Source organism: Letharia lupina (assembly GCF_014066315.1).
Source record: "Letharia lupina isolate WasteWater1 chromosome Unknown contig_15, whole genome shotgun sequence".
Taxonomy (NCBI): Eukaryota; Fungi; Ascomycota; class Lecanoromycetes; order Lecanorales; family Parmeliaceae; genus Letharia; species Letharia lupina.
In genome coordinates this window covers 1,445,455-1,458,835 of record NW_023502984.1, presented here as the reverse complement: position 1 = coordinate 1,458,835, position 13,381 = coordinate 1,445,455, and the positions used below count along the sequence as shown (strand labels likewise).

At 50.9% G+C, this 13,381-nt stretch overlaps 6 protein-coding genes across 6 annotated transcripts; 3 read left to right on the top strand and 3 right to left on the bottom strand.

The window, feature by feature from the left end:
• Positions 1 to 2,227: 2,227 nt before the first annotated feature.
• On the top strand, positions 2,228 to 3,313 carry HO133_002767 (uncharacterized protein; the record flags this gene model as incomplete). Its single annotated transcript, XM_037293692.1, has 3 exons — positions 2,228 to 3,067; positions 3,126 to 3,154; positions 3,241 to 3,313. 3 exons carry the CDS (start codon positions 2,228 to 2,230, stop codon positions 3,311 to 3,313), a joined length of 942 nt encoding a protein of 313 aa, XP_037150521.1.
• Positions 3,314 to 3,553: 240 nt separating this feature from the next.
• HO133_002766 (uncharacterized protein) lies at positions 3,554 to 4,507 on the bottom strand (the record flags this gene model as incomplete). Its single annotated transcript, XM_037293691.1, has 3 exons — positions 3,554 to 4,294; positions 4,352 to 4,444; positions 4,496 to 4,507. 3 exons carry the CDS (start codon positions 4,505 to 4,507, stop codon positions 3,554 to 3,556), a joined length of 846 nt encoding a protein of 281 aa, XP_037150520.1.
• A 522-nt stretch (positions 4,508 to 5,029) lies between these two features.
• Positions 5,030 to 7,770, top strand: HO133_002765 (uncharacterized protein; the record flags this gene model as incomplete). The annotated part of the gene is made up of 2 exons (XM_037293690.1): positions 5,030 to 6,745; positions 6,799 to 7,770. 2 exons carry the CDS (start codon positions 5,030 to 5,032, stop codon positions 7,768 to 7,770), a joined length of 2,688 nt encoding a protein of 895 aa, XP_037150519.1.
• A 97-nt stretch (positions 7,771 to 7,867) lies between these two features.
• HO133_002764 (uncharacterized protein) lies at positions 7,868 to 9,020 on the bottom strand (the record flags this gene model as incomplete). Its single annotated transcript, XM_037293689.1, has 8 exons — positions 7,868 to 7,930; positions 7,985 to 8,097; positions 8,160 to 8,373; positions 8,442 to 8,455; positions 8,548 to 8,650; positions 8,709 to 8,837; positions 8,885 to 8,910; positions 8,963 to 9,020. 8 exons carry the CDS (start codon positions 9,018 to 9,020, stop codon positions 7,868 to 7,870), a joined length of 720 nt encoding a protein of 239 aa, XP_037150518.1.
• A 247-nt stretch (positions 9,021 to 9,267) lies between these two features.
• HO133_002763 (uncharacterized protein) lies at positions 9,268 to 10,698 on the top strand (the record flags this gene model as incomplete). The annotated part of the gene is made up of 1 exon (XM_037293688.1): positions 9,268 to 10,698. One exon carries the CDS (start codon positions 9,268 to 9,270, stop codon positions 10,696 to 10,698), a length of 1,431 nt encoding a protein of 476 aa, XP_037150517.1.
• A 142-nt stretch (positions 10,699 to 10,840) lies between these two features.
• HO133_002762 (uncharacterized protein) lies at positions 10,841 to 13,142 on the bottom strand (the record flags this gene model as incomplete). The annotated part of the gene is made up of 2 exons (XM_037293687.1): positions 10,841 to 12,706; positions 12,756 to 13,142. The coding sequence occupies 2 exons, from the start codon at positions 13,140 to 13,142 to the stop codon at positions 10,841 to 10,843; spliced, it is 2,253 nt and encodes a 750-aa protein (XP_037150516.1).
• Positions 13,143 to 13,381: the final 239 nt, after the last annotated feature.

The following is a 13,381-nucleotide window of genomic DNA, read 5'->3' as shown; positions in this document are numbered from 1 at the left end:
CGTCCGCCCAATGCCAGGAGTTACATCGAATTAGGCCCAAGCTTCATGCAGCTTCATTAGTGAATAACCGCTTCTCGTTACTCTACTCTCATTCGGCGCAAAAGCAAAATGGTCGCCGCCCTCTAGTACCTAGACGGTAAGTTTTCCTGACAGCTTGCCTGGCCATGTTTACTTTCTATGAGGCTTCAATCATAGCTCGACAATGAGAAAACATATCTTAAAGCTTTTGGTGTATAGGCAGGCACGTATTCGAAGCACCAAGGAAAAGACCTGCGAGCCTTTGCCAGCAGTACCTCCTATCGCCGCTCTTCCTCCGCGGATCCCACGCTCAGACCTGGTAGATTTCGAACGGCACGCTGCGCTTGACGTCCTTGGTCCTGATACTCGTTGATATAATATTAATCTGTAGGCTTCATGGAAAGCTGAGAAATGTAAGATGCGGCATCTAGGCTCATTGTCCACCGATATTCCAAAACCTTCAGAAATGGATGCAGACATACAACGCAAAAACCCAGCCATGCATGCAATGGGAAGAGAGAGGAGGGTTGAGAGGATGTGGGATACGGGGTGACCCATTAAGGAGTAAAGGGTCGCAGAGGGAATCAATCCAGCAAACGGAAGACTCCTCGTAGACTTGAGGAAAGTGAGTACAGTGCTACGTCGGATAGGCTGCATGATCAAAATCACCATGGTAGGCATACCACACTGAGTATAGGAAGGTCTTCCGGATCATTAATCTGGGTACTCTGTAATTGCTCACTGGGCAAATGCATAGGTACGAGAGAAAAAACAACAACCAAAAGAATTAGTAAAGTTCCAATCCCATTGAGTGACATTTACTCGCACATGACGTGCACTCTACCGTCTGGGATTACTGCTTATGGTTCCATCGCTTCACCGCTTAGCCAGCTGATAATTTCTATGATATGGTATGTAATATGGACAGTCGCACAATGAGTCAGTCTGTAAATGCAATCTCCGCCAATCAATAGCGCAAATCGGCCCGGACGTTTTGTCCAGAAACCTCGTCCTCTGATTTGCTTTCTGTGCAACGAAAAGGAACAAATTTTGAGGAAGAAGGTTCCGAACAGTGCTCGCCACGCTGACAGTCATAAAGGCCAGGCCTCAACGCAATGACATACCTGAACAATCCGATGACGCCAGCGAGCTGATGGCTCTCCTGCTGCCTGCGAATTCATGCTGTTGGGGGAGTCACTGCGGCTTCGCGGGTTTTCACAGCCTTCTTCTACGCGGCGAGGCGTCTCGCAAATCGCCACGGAGGCTCTCCAGCCTTATAGGGGAGCTCCCGCCTGCCCTATCGATCTTTCTGAGGTACGGTAACGTAGAGGTCCCCATTAGCGGGTTACAGCTCGGTAGGGGTGAAAAAAAGTTCGGCAGGGGTGAAGCTCGCTTCACCCCGGATGAACTCATAGCATATGCTGAACGTATCCGTTTCACCCCCGATGAACTCGGGCCGGGTCGAAAATAATATCGGCACTTTAGAGGGGGATAAAGGCATATACTATGTATATGCTATAGACTTTTTTAAATCTACATATACTAAGCATCAGCACCGCATATTCTATATATAGGAATTTATTAAAATTTCAGATATATGATATGTAGAACGGACAGATTAATTCTTCAAAACCTCTTCGGGGCTAGATCCTAAGTACAGTACAAAATCAGGTGACTGAGAAACACGATGGCTGGGATGCGTGGGGGCCAAATTTCAACAGGATTCCCGTATCTCGCACACGTAAAAATCGCTGGACTGTATTTAATTTTCTTCACCCCCGATGAGGTGCTGGCATATGCTGAGTGTATCCCTTTCACCCCGGACGAGGTGCATATACTTAGCATTTACTCACCCCTGCCGAACTTTTTTTCACCCCTGCCGAGCTGTGAGCCCGTGCATTAGGGGCCTTTAGGGTTACATCCAAATCATCCAGGCCCCCAGTTCACGTAATCTCGGCTTTAAAGGTACCTAGTTGTAAATAGCCCCCACCGAAGGATTTCAACCCCTCCTCGCACGAGCGTGAAAACATAAAAGGTATGACCTCGCCGCCAATGTCTTCAATGTCTTTCTAGCCGATACTCTTCCTCATAACGCCCAGGTAGAAATTGGGCCTTTGCTTTTACGCTCAACTCCGCTTCCATCTGAACTTCGACCGAACATTCCACCGAACATTCCACCGAACATTCCACCGAACGTACAGCAGCAGCAATGGAGCATGGGGAGTGGCCTGGGGCCGATGGATTTCCCGTCGTTATGAATACTCGCCCTGGCCGCAACAGGGGCCGGCTGGGCCAAACAGTCTATTACCAAGACGGCAACGGGCTCCTCGTCCCCGCCGGCGCAGCCATAGGTGGAGGCCTTCACCGCTCCCACTCAGCAGCGGCGCGGCGTCCCGCGCAGATCGTCATCAATAACGCGCCGTATGAAGACCGCTCTGTCAGCCGCAGCCCGCACGGCCATAGCCACCACCGGAGAAGCTCCTATGGACGTGACCATCACTACGATGATTCAGAAGACGAGTATCGCGAACGAGCGTCTAGCCCTCATCGGAGAAGGCGGCCCAGTAGGAGTCATGGTAGTAGGAGCCCCAGCCCATATTACGACTATGAGTTGGAAAAGAAGATGAAGAAGTTGGAGGAGCTTGAGGAGAAGGAGAAGGAGGAAATAGCGCGCGAGAAATACGAGGAGGAAATGATCCTGAAAGAAGCCAAGAAGGCCAAGAAGAAGAAGGAAGAGGACGAGTTTAAAGTAAAAGCGATCGAAGAGTACAACAAGAAGCAGGCGGAGGAAGAAGTCAAGAAAGAGAAGGCGAAGAAAGAGGCAGACGAAGAATTCAAGGAGAGGGTAAAGAAGACATTTGGCCAGGCAGGGTATGACGAGGAGAGTATCGAGAAGATACTGAAGAAGGGGGAGAAGGGAAAGGGACATGGTCATGGCAAGGAGATCAAGATCAAGGACTTGACGCGGCCGACGTACATCAAGGTGCATCGGAAGCATGTGAGTCCGGAAACATTGGATGAATACAATCTGCCTTGGGAGTGGGACGAGGTGGGTTTCTATTCCGTTGCCGTATTGAATGTCTGTATCGCTGACACCACTTTATCAGCGTGACTCGAACTACATCGTCATCAAGCAGTGGATTCCAGAAGGCGATCAAACAATCCTCTTTGACCACACAAAGAAACTGCGCGAGAGAAAATTGATCACTGACTCCACTGTAGAGCTCAGGAGGGAAAAGGACAATCTGCTACTGGTAAGGAAGAAGTCGCCCGGAAGGTCCAGGTCGCGTTCTAAGTCACGGTCCTGGATGTTTACATGAAGCAAGAGCCCGGCTAGCTGGGGCAACGATGACGACGCTTGATTTACGAGGCTCACGAATCTTATGGTGTATTGGTGGCCTCTTGCATGTTTCTTGTTTGATTTGAGATATCTCCCTTCCCCAGCTTTCTGGCGGTCTGTAGTCCGATGTTTCTTAGATTTAGAAATTTAGATAGCTTGGGACCTCTACTTGTTTTACGCGTCCATCTTACTCTTTCAATTAGTCTCCACAACGTCGACAACATCCCTCCTAAGATGCAGAGGCATCTCCCTCCTCACCTTTTCCAAATCTCCCAAGTCGACCTCACCCACGCTGATCTCCGGCTCGCCCTTCCATTCCTCCACACCACCCGCCTCGGCGACAATCTTACCCCAGGGATCGATTATCATACTGTGCCCATAGCTCACTCTTTTCTCATTATGCGGCCCGACTTGTGCAGCAGCAATGACGTACGATTGCGTCTCAATGGCTCTGGCCCGAAGGAGCGTTTCCCAGTGTACCTTGCCTGTCGGCACTGTGAAGGCGGACGGATATGTGATAATTTGAGCGCCGAGATCACGGATTCGGACAGACAGTGCGGGAAATCGCAGGTCAAAGCATATCATCAAGCCCATCGAACCGAGACTGGTCGGGAAAGGAGGCAGGATAGAGGAGCCGGGCTCAACACTTTTGCTTTCGATTATTGAAGGACCGTCTTTGATTTCGACATCGAAAAGATGGAGTTTTTGGTAGCGCTGAGTAATAACTCCTCCCTCATCGATCCAGATGAGCGTGTTCTTCACTCTTTTCCCTCCGGTCGCTGGCTCATGAATGCCAACATTAATCGGCAACCTTGCTTGGAGAGCCTCATGTTGTAGACCTTTCACGAAAGAGCTGTCCTCTGTAGAACGAGCTAAAGACACTGTCTCTGCGGGCGAGGACGCTATGTAGTCGCTTGCTTCGGGCAGGAAAAGTGCCTAGGGAGCTAAGACGCTGAGTGAATGGGTGAGATCGCAGGATTCATGAAGACGGACCTTTGCGCCAGCTGCAACAGCTTTTCTGACCAACATCTGACATTGGGCGAGGTTGTTGGACATGCTCGCTGTCGAACATATCTGGCCCACTGCCTTGAATAAATATCAGAGCTGCATACTCTATTTACAGATAGATCACCTTACCGCGATCGCCATAGTGTATGAATACTTCCAGGACAATAGATCCAGACCCAGAACCTCAGAGAATTGTTGCGATGCTGATAAATGTGGGAATTATTGAAAGGTAGACTCGTACTTTAGGTGCCCTAATTATAGGGATCGCCTCAGGGATGGCCCGGCAGCGGGTCGGCAAGAGCTGACGTTCGCCGGAGAGGCTCCGACATCGTCTACTTGTACAGTGTACACTTCTGAAAAGAGTGAGGAATAACCTTTGATCCAGACATTGTGGCACCTACAGTATTATCTGCTGACGGTAATCTTATCTAACAGCAAGAATCAATTATTCTCGATCAGCAACGTCCGAAAGTTGCGAGGAACATTTAATTTGATACGCTTACACTCCAGAAAAATGCACTCTTCGTACTCGGCAAAGCATGTCATAGTTTAGGTGCATGCGAGGGTCTCCGAAGTCCATCAGTGCACCCGCAGACCTCTGATACTGATACAGTATGTTCTTGAATTGCCAGGCTTTGGAGCAATCGAGAATTCGCGCTTGAGATGGCATCACAGCCTCCTACAGCGCAAAAATCGACTTCAAGATGGGGCTCCTTCCTAGCTGGAGTCGAGTCGAGGCTGGACACCATTTTGGCAGACGAAGAGACAAAAGCCCCACTGGCAAAAATTGATGGAGGTACACAAGAGCAACCAGGGAAGAAGGATGGCATGGCAGTTCCCCTAGCCGCAATGCCGACACCTTCAAGGACAGCGTCAGCCAATCGAGCTCAAGAGCGTCTCAATGAGAAATTGGCAAAGGCAATGGCCAACCGCAATCTTGCCAAAAAGGGTGATACTTCAGTGACACCCTCGGGTGTACCTTCACGGACAGCCAGTCCAGCAAACGTTGCGGCCAGTCCAAGGACAAGTTCCGATCATCAGAGGGAGTCTAAGCGCGAGCAAGATGGCAAAAATGAGCAAGGGCAAAGCGAGCAAGAGATGGCATCAGGTGATACAGTAACGGTCAATAGGACGAGCGAAGATCAGGAGCTTGACGATCAGCGCTCTGAAGCATCTTCTACAGCGACCCCGCCTACAGCTCAGTCGCCCGTGGCTACGGTAGAGGACACCAAAGACGAGTCCGATATCCCACGCCCTTCAACCGACTCGTGTGGCTCCATTTCAGCGCGGCAGTCTCTGGAGTTGACAAGGGCTACGACACCCAATGCAAATGACTCTCCTAAGTTGAATGGCATCCTTATCGACTCAAGCCTGAAAATGCCAGCAGAATACGAAAAGATAATCGAGCAGATGCGATCGGATTATGAAGCAGCGGAGCTACGGCGCCAAGAGGAGACGCATATATACCTAGAGCGGATAGATGCTCTACAATCTAAGCTACAATATTTAACTAAAGAGGCTGCCGAAGTCGCCAAGAATGCTTCAGCGGAGGCTCAATCGGGTAGCATTGAGCACAAGATGGCTGCAAAGGACGAGAAAATTGCATTGTTGATTGAAGAGGGTCAAAAGCTCTCTCAGACCGAGCTAAAACATATAAGTATCATCAAAAAGCTGCGAGTGAAGTCGACCGAGGACGACAAGGTCGTAGCTGACTTCAAGCGGACGAACGAAAAATATGAGAAGTCGGCTCGGGAGGCTCAGGAGAGAGCGAAGCGGGCTGAGAGCGCCGAAAAGCGGGCACTGGAAAGGCTTAAGTCCCTCGGACGAATTGAGAAAGATCTGGAAAATGTCAGGGCAGACCGAGATGCCAAAGACTCGCTCATGCAGGATCTTCAGATCGAGCTCTCGCAGGCAACCTCCGCCGCCAAAGAAGCGGAAGTCAAAGCCAACGCTGAAGCGCTAGCGGCAGAAAAGAGACATGCGGCAGACCTGACAGATGAGCTTTTAAGCATCAAAGCCGAAAAAGAGCTAGCTGAGAAACAACACCAACATAAGCTGCGGGAGCTCAAGGAGAAAGCCGAACGAGAAAAGGAGCGGGCCGGGGTCGCCGAGATAGAACGACAAGGCGAGCAGAATATTTTAGAGAGCAGACTAGAAGCCTACCGCGCCCGAGCTGAAGAGGCTTCAGCCGGCCAAACAGGGGATGTGCAGGCCAAGCTTCTTCGCCAGTTGGAGACCTTGCAAAACCAGTATGCCATTGCTAGTGAAAATTGGCAGGGTATCGAGGGATCGCTGTTGTCTCGGGCTACTATCTTGGAGAAGGAGAGGGACGACATTGCCAAACGGGAAGCCGATATACGACGAAAGGCTCGGGAAACAGTATGGTCTTCTTTTGTGACCCATTCTATGGACCGATCGCTAACGTACAGCAGAGCATGAAGTCTAGACGAATCGAAGAGGAGCTCGAAAGGGTCAATGCTAAAACAGAGGATATGGACCACGAGCTCTCTTCCCGCAGCATCCAACTCGCTACTCTCAACGAGCGATTGGCCAAATCTGAGGCCGAAGTCACAGCAACAAGAGAGGACCTCAAAGCCGAACGTGAAGCATGGGAAGCACGCCAAGCGCAACGAATCGAAGAAGAAAAGGCTCGAATGAAAGAAGAAAATGTGCGGTCCAACACTCCAGACACACTTTACCAGCAGTTCCGAATCGAGTCCCCAACTATCCACAATCGCACACGTAAATCGTCCAACGCGGACCGCAGCCCACACGCCCGCCGTATCCAAGGTCTCGCAATCACTGGGGCTACCAGCCACCCATCCAGTGAACGGCCGCTCAGCAGACGCTCATCCTCGCAGCCTCTGCACAATCTGCAAACTTCAAATCTCGAGCACCACCGGCCTGTATCTCGTCATGACTCTTTGAGCACTGTGCCCCAGCTATCTGTCAATAACGGTGTGCCTGGAACGCCCTCTGGATATGACAACGATGACTTCTTCGATGTTCAAACCCCCGCCACCCCCGAACGAACCATCAATGACGCAATCTCTGCATCCACCGCCGGTGCCGGCCCCTCTGTCCAATTAGTCGAGCGCATGTCCGCTGCGGTTCGGCGTCTTGAAAGCGAGAAAGCTAGTCACAAAGATGAGCTCAGTCGCTTGTCTGGTCAAAGAGATGAAGCAAGGGATCAGATTGTTGGGCTCATGAAGGAGGTGGACGAGAAGAGAGGGTGGGAGAGCAGAGTCAAAGAATTAGAGAATGAGATGAAGGGGGTGGAGGAGAGGTATCTTACCACGCTTGAGATGCTTGGGGAGAAGAGCGAGCGGGTGGAGGAGCTGAAGGCTGATGTGCAGGATTTGAAAGGCATGTATCGGGAATTGATTGAAAACACTATGCAGTGATATGCTCTGGGAAGCGGGTCGCTGTACTCAGGAGTACAATATCCTGAGGCGTTCGGGTGGGTTGTTCTAGCGGATACCCCATTCAGGGTACGGATAACTACTGCGATTCTTCAATGTCCACGCCTTCTCTCTCCGCACTTTGCAATACGAACTGCCGTATCTAGTATAAGTACTTAGTCATGTTGAGATGCAAGTGTCGGATCTTATGTTTCACCTTCTTGTCTGGTGCCAAATCGATCGCCAGATTCCCGTCTACATCTCTCTTGTCCGTCTCAGCGCCGGATTTTAGCAATACCAGCGCAGTGTCTCCATGCCCTTCCGAGATCGCTTTTGAGTCATCAGCCTCCAATTCATCATCCGCTGACCCAAAAAGAGTGCAGCGAACTTACCATGATGCAAAGCAGTAAGGCCCGAGATATCAGTAGCGTTCAAGGGACTCTTATTTTCGAGCATCAGGTTCACCATAGGCACCGAACCAATAGCAGCAGCTCGGTGAAGAGGCAACTGCCCTCTCTTGTCTTTCACGCGAGCTGTGGCTCCGTGGGATATGAGTCTCCGCGCTATTTCGAGGTTGTTTTTTGAGGCTGTAAAATGTAATGCTGTCTGAAGACAGGCTGGATCAGCTTTCGGTCTAGGTGATGCAATGAGATAGGTCTAGGGAAGAGATTGACCTGTCCGCTGTAGTCTGAATATGTAGAAACATAGAGTCAGCATGGGAATACTGCAACCATCATTCTCTGAACCTTTTGCTTAATTAGAGACATATTGAAAGCCTACTCTTCGCGTTCACGTCAGCTTCCTTGCTCAGCAGCATATCGACCAAGGATTCCCCTTCTCGCAAACTCGCAGCGATCATCAACGGCGTCCAGCCTGAAGCATCCTGCCACGCATGTCAGCAGTAAAAATGATAGACCGCTCTCTCACGAGTAAGAGAGTACTTGAACATCGGGATCAAAGTCTTGTCTCGACACTAGCAGCTCAACTACAGGCATGTGATTGTAGGAAACGGCCCAATGTATAGGAAGCCGTTCGTCATCATCTCGCCTTGTTGCAAGCCGAGGATTGGCCTGGAGCGGTTAGCTTCGAGGATTAGTATTGGAGAGTGATATTTTACGTTGATAAGAGACTCTACAGCTGCAGCTATTGTCTTGTAAGCCGGGGTCCGATGTCAGAGCAGAAAACTATGGCATACTTCTACCCTCGCGAGCGGCCTCATGAATCGCAAATTTCGAGTGTTGTTCCGGATCCATAGTAAGAAGTGAGTGTGGTAAATCCTAGCGAAGATACAGATTAAGAGTCCAGATTGAAGGGGGTTCTTTGTGGTTGCATGTTGAAAGGATCAACCCTAGCTCGCTTAGCTTGCTGCTTGGTGATACATTGACCAAAGAAGCTTAGCGCTGTATAATCTCAATAACGGTTTGTATTTTGACTAGGATTATTCTTCTCTCCACAGTTCACAACATCCGCACAAGACGCCATCCCATTGCAATCTACAAAATGACTGCCGTCTCCGCGCCCGTAGACTCACTTGCAAAGAGTTCCGCTAAGAGAACAAGAGAGCTCTTTGGATCTGATTACACCACACCAGCGCCATATTTTGCCGAACGGCCCCAGGAGAATCCTTTCCAACTCGCAGAACGAGCTGGCCTAGCTTCACGGATACGAAGCGAATATGAAGATGTTCGAGAGCTTCCTCCAGCTCTTGCAGCGAAACAGAAGACTGCTGCTGCGGGAGCACGGCGCAAAAAAGTCAAGCAAGAAGAATCTGATTCCCAAACGGCCAAGATGATTGAGGGAATGCCTCTCAAATCCGAAGCGAACGGAGGGTCATCTACAGCTTTGACATTGCGTGCTCCTGGGTCTGGGGCTACTCCGAATATCAATGGAACTACCACGGGGCGCTCTTCATCGAGCTTGATACGGAGGGAGAACATACAGCAACCGAAGCCCGACTGGCATGCGCCATGGGAACTTATGCGCGTCATATCAGGTCATCTGGGCTGGGTACGGGCTCTGGCTGTCGAGCCGAACAATCAGTGGTTCGCGAGTGGAGCTGGGGATCGAACGATCAAGATCTGGGACCTGGCGTCTGGGTCGCTGAGGTTGACACTCACGGGGCATATATCGACTGTACGAGGACTGGCAGTTTCACCTAGACATCCGTACCTGTTTTCATGTGGGGAGGACAAGATGGTCAAATGCTGGGATCTAGAGACGAATAAGGTCATACGGCATTACCACGGGCATCTGAGCGGCGTCTACACCTTAGCACTACATCCTACCCTGGACGTGCTAGTCACAGGAGGTCGAGATGGTGTTGCAAGAGTCTGGGATATGAGGACAAGAAGCAACGTCCACGTACTCAGCGGCCATAGGCAGACAGTCTCGGATCTCAAATGCGAAGCAGCTGAGCCTCAAGTCATCACTTCATCGCTCGACACGACTGTTCGACTCTGGGACTTGACAGCTGGAAAGACTATGGGCGTTTTGACCCACCACAAAAAAGGCGTCCGAGCTCTTGCTCTCCACCCCACAGAATGGACGTTCGCTAGTGGCAGCGCGGGCAGCATCAAGCAGTGGAAATGCCCCGAAGGCGCGTTCATGCAGAATTTCGACGGACAGAACGCTATCATCAACACTTTGAGCGTGAACGAAGACAATGTGCTCTTCTCTGGCGGTGACAATGGATCAATCTCGTTCTGGGACTGGAAGACGGGCCATCGCTATCAGTCGTTGGATACTACCGCCCAGCCGGGATCCTTGGATGCGGAGTCTGGCATCTTCGCTTCGACGTTTGACAAGACGGGTTTGCGGCTGATATGTGGAGAGGCAGATAAGACGATCAAGGTCTGGAGGCAGAATGCTGATGCGACACCTGAGACGCACCCGCTTGAGTGGAAGCCGACCCTTGGCCGTCAAAAGTTCTAGAACTGTGATCCAATTGGCTTGAAGCATTTGATTAAACAACTGCTTCTAGATATCATCATATCATAGCGCAGGTGTTCAGGATTCAGGGGGTATCATCGAAAAAACGCTTCAGGGCGTCAAAAGCAGTATACCAAACCCAGTTCTATCCAAACCCCAATCCTCTCACCTCCACATCGTCTTTCAACGCAAGCTTGACCTCCTCATCGCCTACTCCCAGCCTGACCTTCCCAACCCTGTCACCGCTTCTTCCACCCTCCAACCCAATCACGCCCGCATCTGCCAACTCCGCTGCGGCGAAACCCATGCCTAACACTCTGGGCACGGCGCCTGCTTTTGCCCCTTTCTTGAGCCCTAGACTCAAGCCGTCCTCTTGGCCTGCGCTCGCAGCACTATCCGTCAACAGAAATTCATGAACATTCGGGTTGTCCGCTGCCATCACTCCTAGCCTTTTCGCCTCCTCTACAACATCGCCTAGTATACATTCACTGACTCCGCTTCTTCTTGTGCGTGCTGAAAGGGCTGCAAGAAACAATTTCGCGGCTAGTGGTAAGGCTTTCAGATACTGTTGTAGAGGACTGGATGTCGCCTCATTGATCGCTTGCTTGACTGTTGCAATGGTGACTTTGCCCCCCTTAGACTTCTCATGCGCAAAAGTAGTATTATTCTTCTCCTTTCTCCTTGCCAACTTGCTGGGTGTAGCCAGCAGGGGGTCCTCAGCAGCAATGTTCTCAGCTTCAGCGATTTCAACAGCTCGCCGACAGATATCTAGAGCACGTCTTGCGTCGCCGCTCACCGCTGCAACTTTTCGACTGGCGAATTGGATGGCGTCTGGATCGACGATATTATCTGGGACGTGGGAGAGGCGGGAGCGGATGATCTCTTGCAATTGTTCATGTGTATACCCTGGGAAGAGTATTCGAGTCAAGCCAAGCCGACTGCTGATCTTGTTGCTCAGTGTCCGCTCTGGCAAGTCCATGGTATTGGCCACGGCCAGCACGATCAGTCGACTGTGACGCAGGCCAGGCCAATTGAAGAAGTTGTACATGACGCTCTGATTCTTCGTTACAAGCTGGTCCAGCTCATCCATCAGTACCACACACGGCACTCTCCTCGGACTCGGATGGTCAAACTCTCGTTCCAGCAATCCCAGAGCATGCGATGCGCTCACCCGTTCCCCCTTCAAGGCCTCCCATAATAGCGAGTAGCTCTGATGTGGATCCGTGACTTTCATACCATTAATCTCGACAAAGATAAAATCATCCAGCTCCTCCGCCTGCACACTGGCATTCAACTGACTGACGACTTCGCGTACTGTAGCCGTCTTGCCTGTGCCAGGCGTGCCAGAAATGTAAATACAAGCGCCAGAGCCCGCAGAGATGGCTGCTTCGAGGTGAGTGTAAACGGTGTCGAACTCAGCGGTCCGGCAGGGGAGCGTAAGAGGGACGGATGAGACATGGAGATTTGTGCGGGCGAGCTGAAAGGGAGAAGATGTGTGGTGCGGGGACAGGATGCGGGTGGACAAAGGTGTAAATGTCAAGGCTTTCTTGATCACTATGCGCTTGTGCGTTGGGGTGATGAACTTTTGAGGAGTACGCTTTGCTTTCGAGGTCGGAGTTGAGGCTTGGCTGAACTTGCGCTTCTTACTCGGAGTTTTGGGCTTATCTGGCTCGTTGCTGGGATCCCAATCATCCGCAGGGTCTTCGTTAGCAACATCGCCCCTTTTCCTCTTCCTTGTTGCCTTGGTCTGGTTTTGAACCCGCTCGATCAATGGCAGTATATCGTCGGCAGAACTGTATATATGTTCCCAATCGAATTCATCGGTGTAGGTAGCTGTCCGAGTATTGCAGCCTCTCCGGCAGATGAAGATCTTGCCATAATCTTTTGACGATCGTGGAACCCTCCCAGACGGATACTTGGATTTGAACTTCTCGGCTGAGACAATGGAAGCTCTACCGTTGATTGAGGTCAAAGGGTTTATGTCCCACGAAGGAGTAATGTAGACTTCGTACTGCCACACACTTAGCCTCGAATACAGCTTGAAAAAATTCCGAACATACTGGCAGCGCATCTGTCCTCTTCTTTTCCTTGTTCCTAATCTCCCTCTCGGTAGAAAACCACATAAAATCTGCCGCTTTTCCGCCATCATCGTCCTCCTCAAACGTGCAGATCATGCCAATCCATGCTTCGTTCGTGCCCTCTGCCTTTAGCAAGACGCAGTCGCCGACCATGCACTGGAAGTCTCCCATGCGGGCTCCCACAACGTCTCGCTCATCGCCGGCTCTCTTTGCTGGCTCCTTCGAGTAGATCCATTCCCATGGAAGGTCCTCGAGTCCCAACTCATCGTCCGAATCTTCTCGCGCGACGCCGCCAACGGAAAGGTATTGTCTTGCGCGCTCGGCTTTTGACTTGGTGGTGCTGGTGGGAGAGGACGTTCTGTGAGGCATGTTTGCGTATCCGTACGTCTTCTCAAAAGATCAAGAGTCTCTATTCCAGTATTGCAGCGAAGCAATACATGTGTTCGACCACTAAGGGCTTGGGGTAACGCGCCGACGCGGCACGCTAATGCAAGCACTTTCATTTTCGTGATTCTGCCAAGACCCAACACCAACACATTACATTGTTCCGGGTTCATATTCAACGTGGAATCGAGAACCTTTCAACTCCTGAAATTTTCACTTTTTTG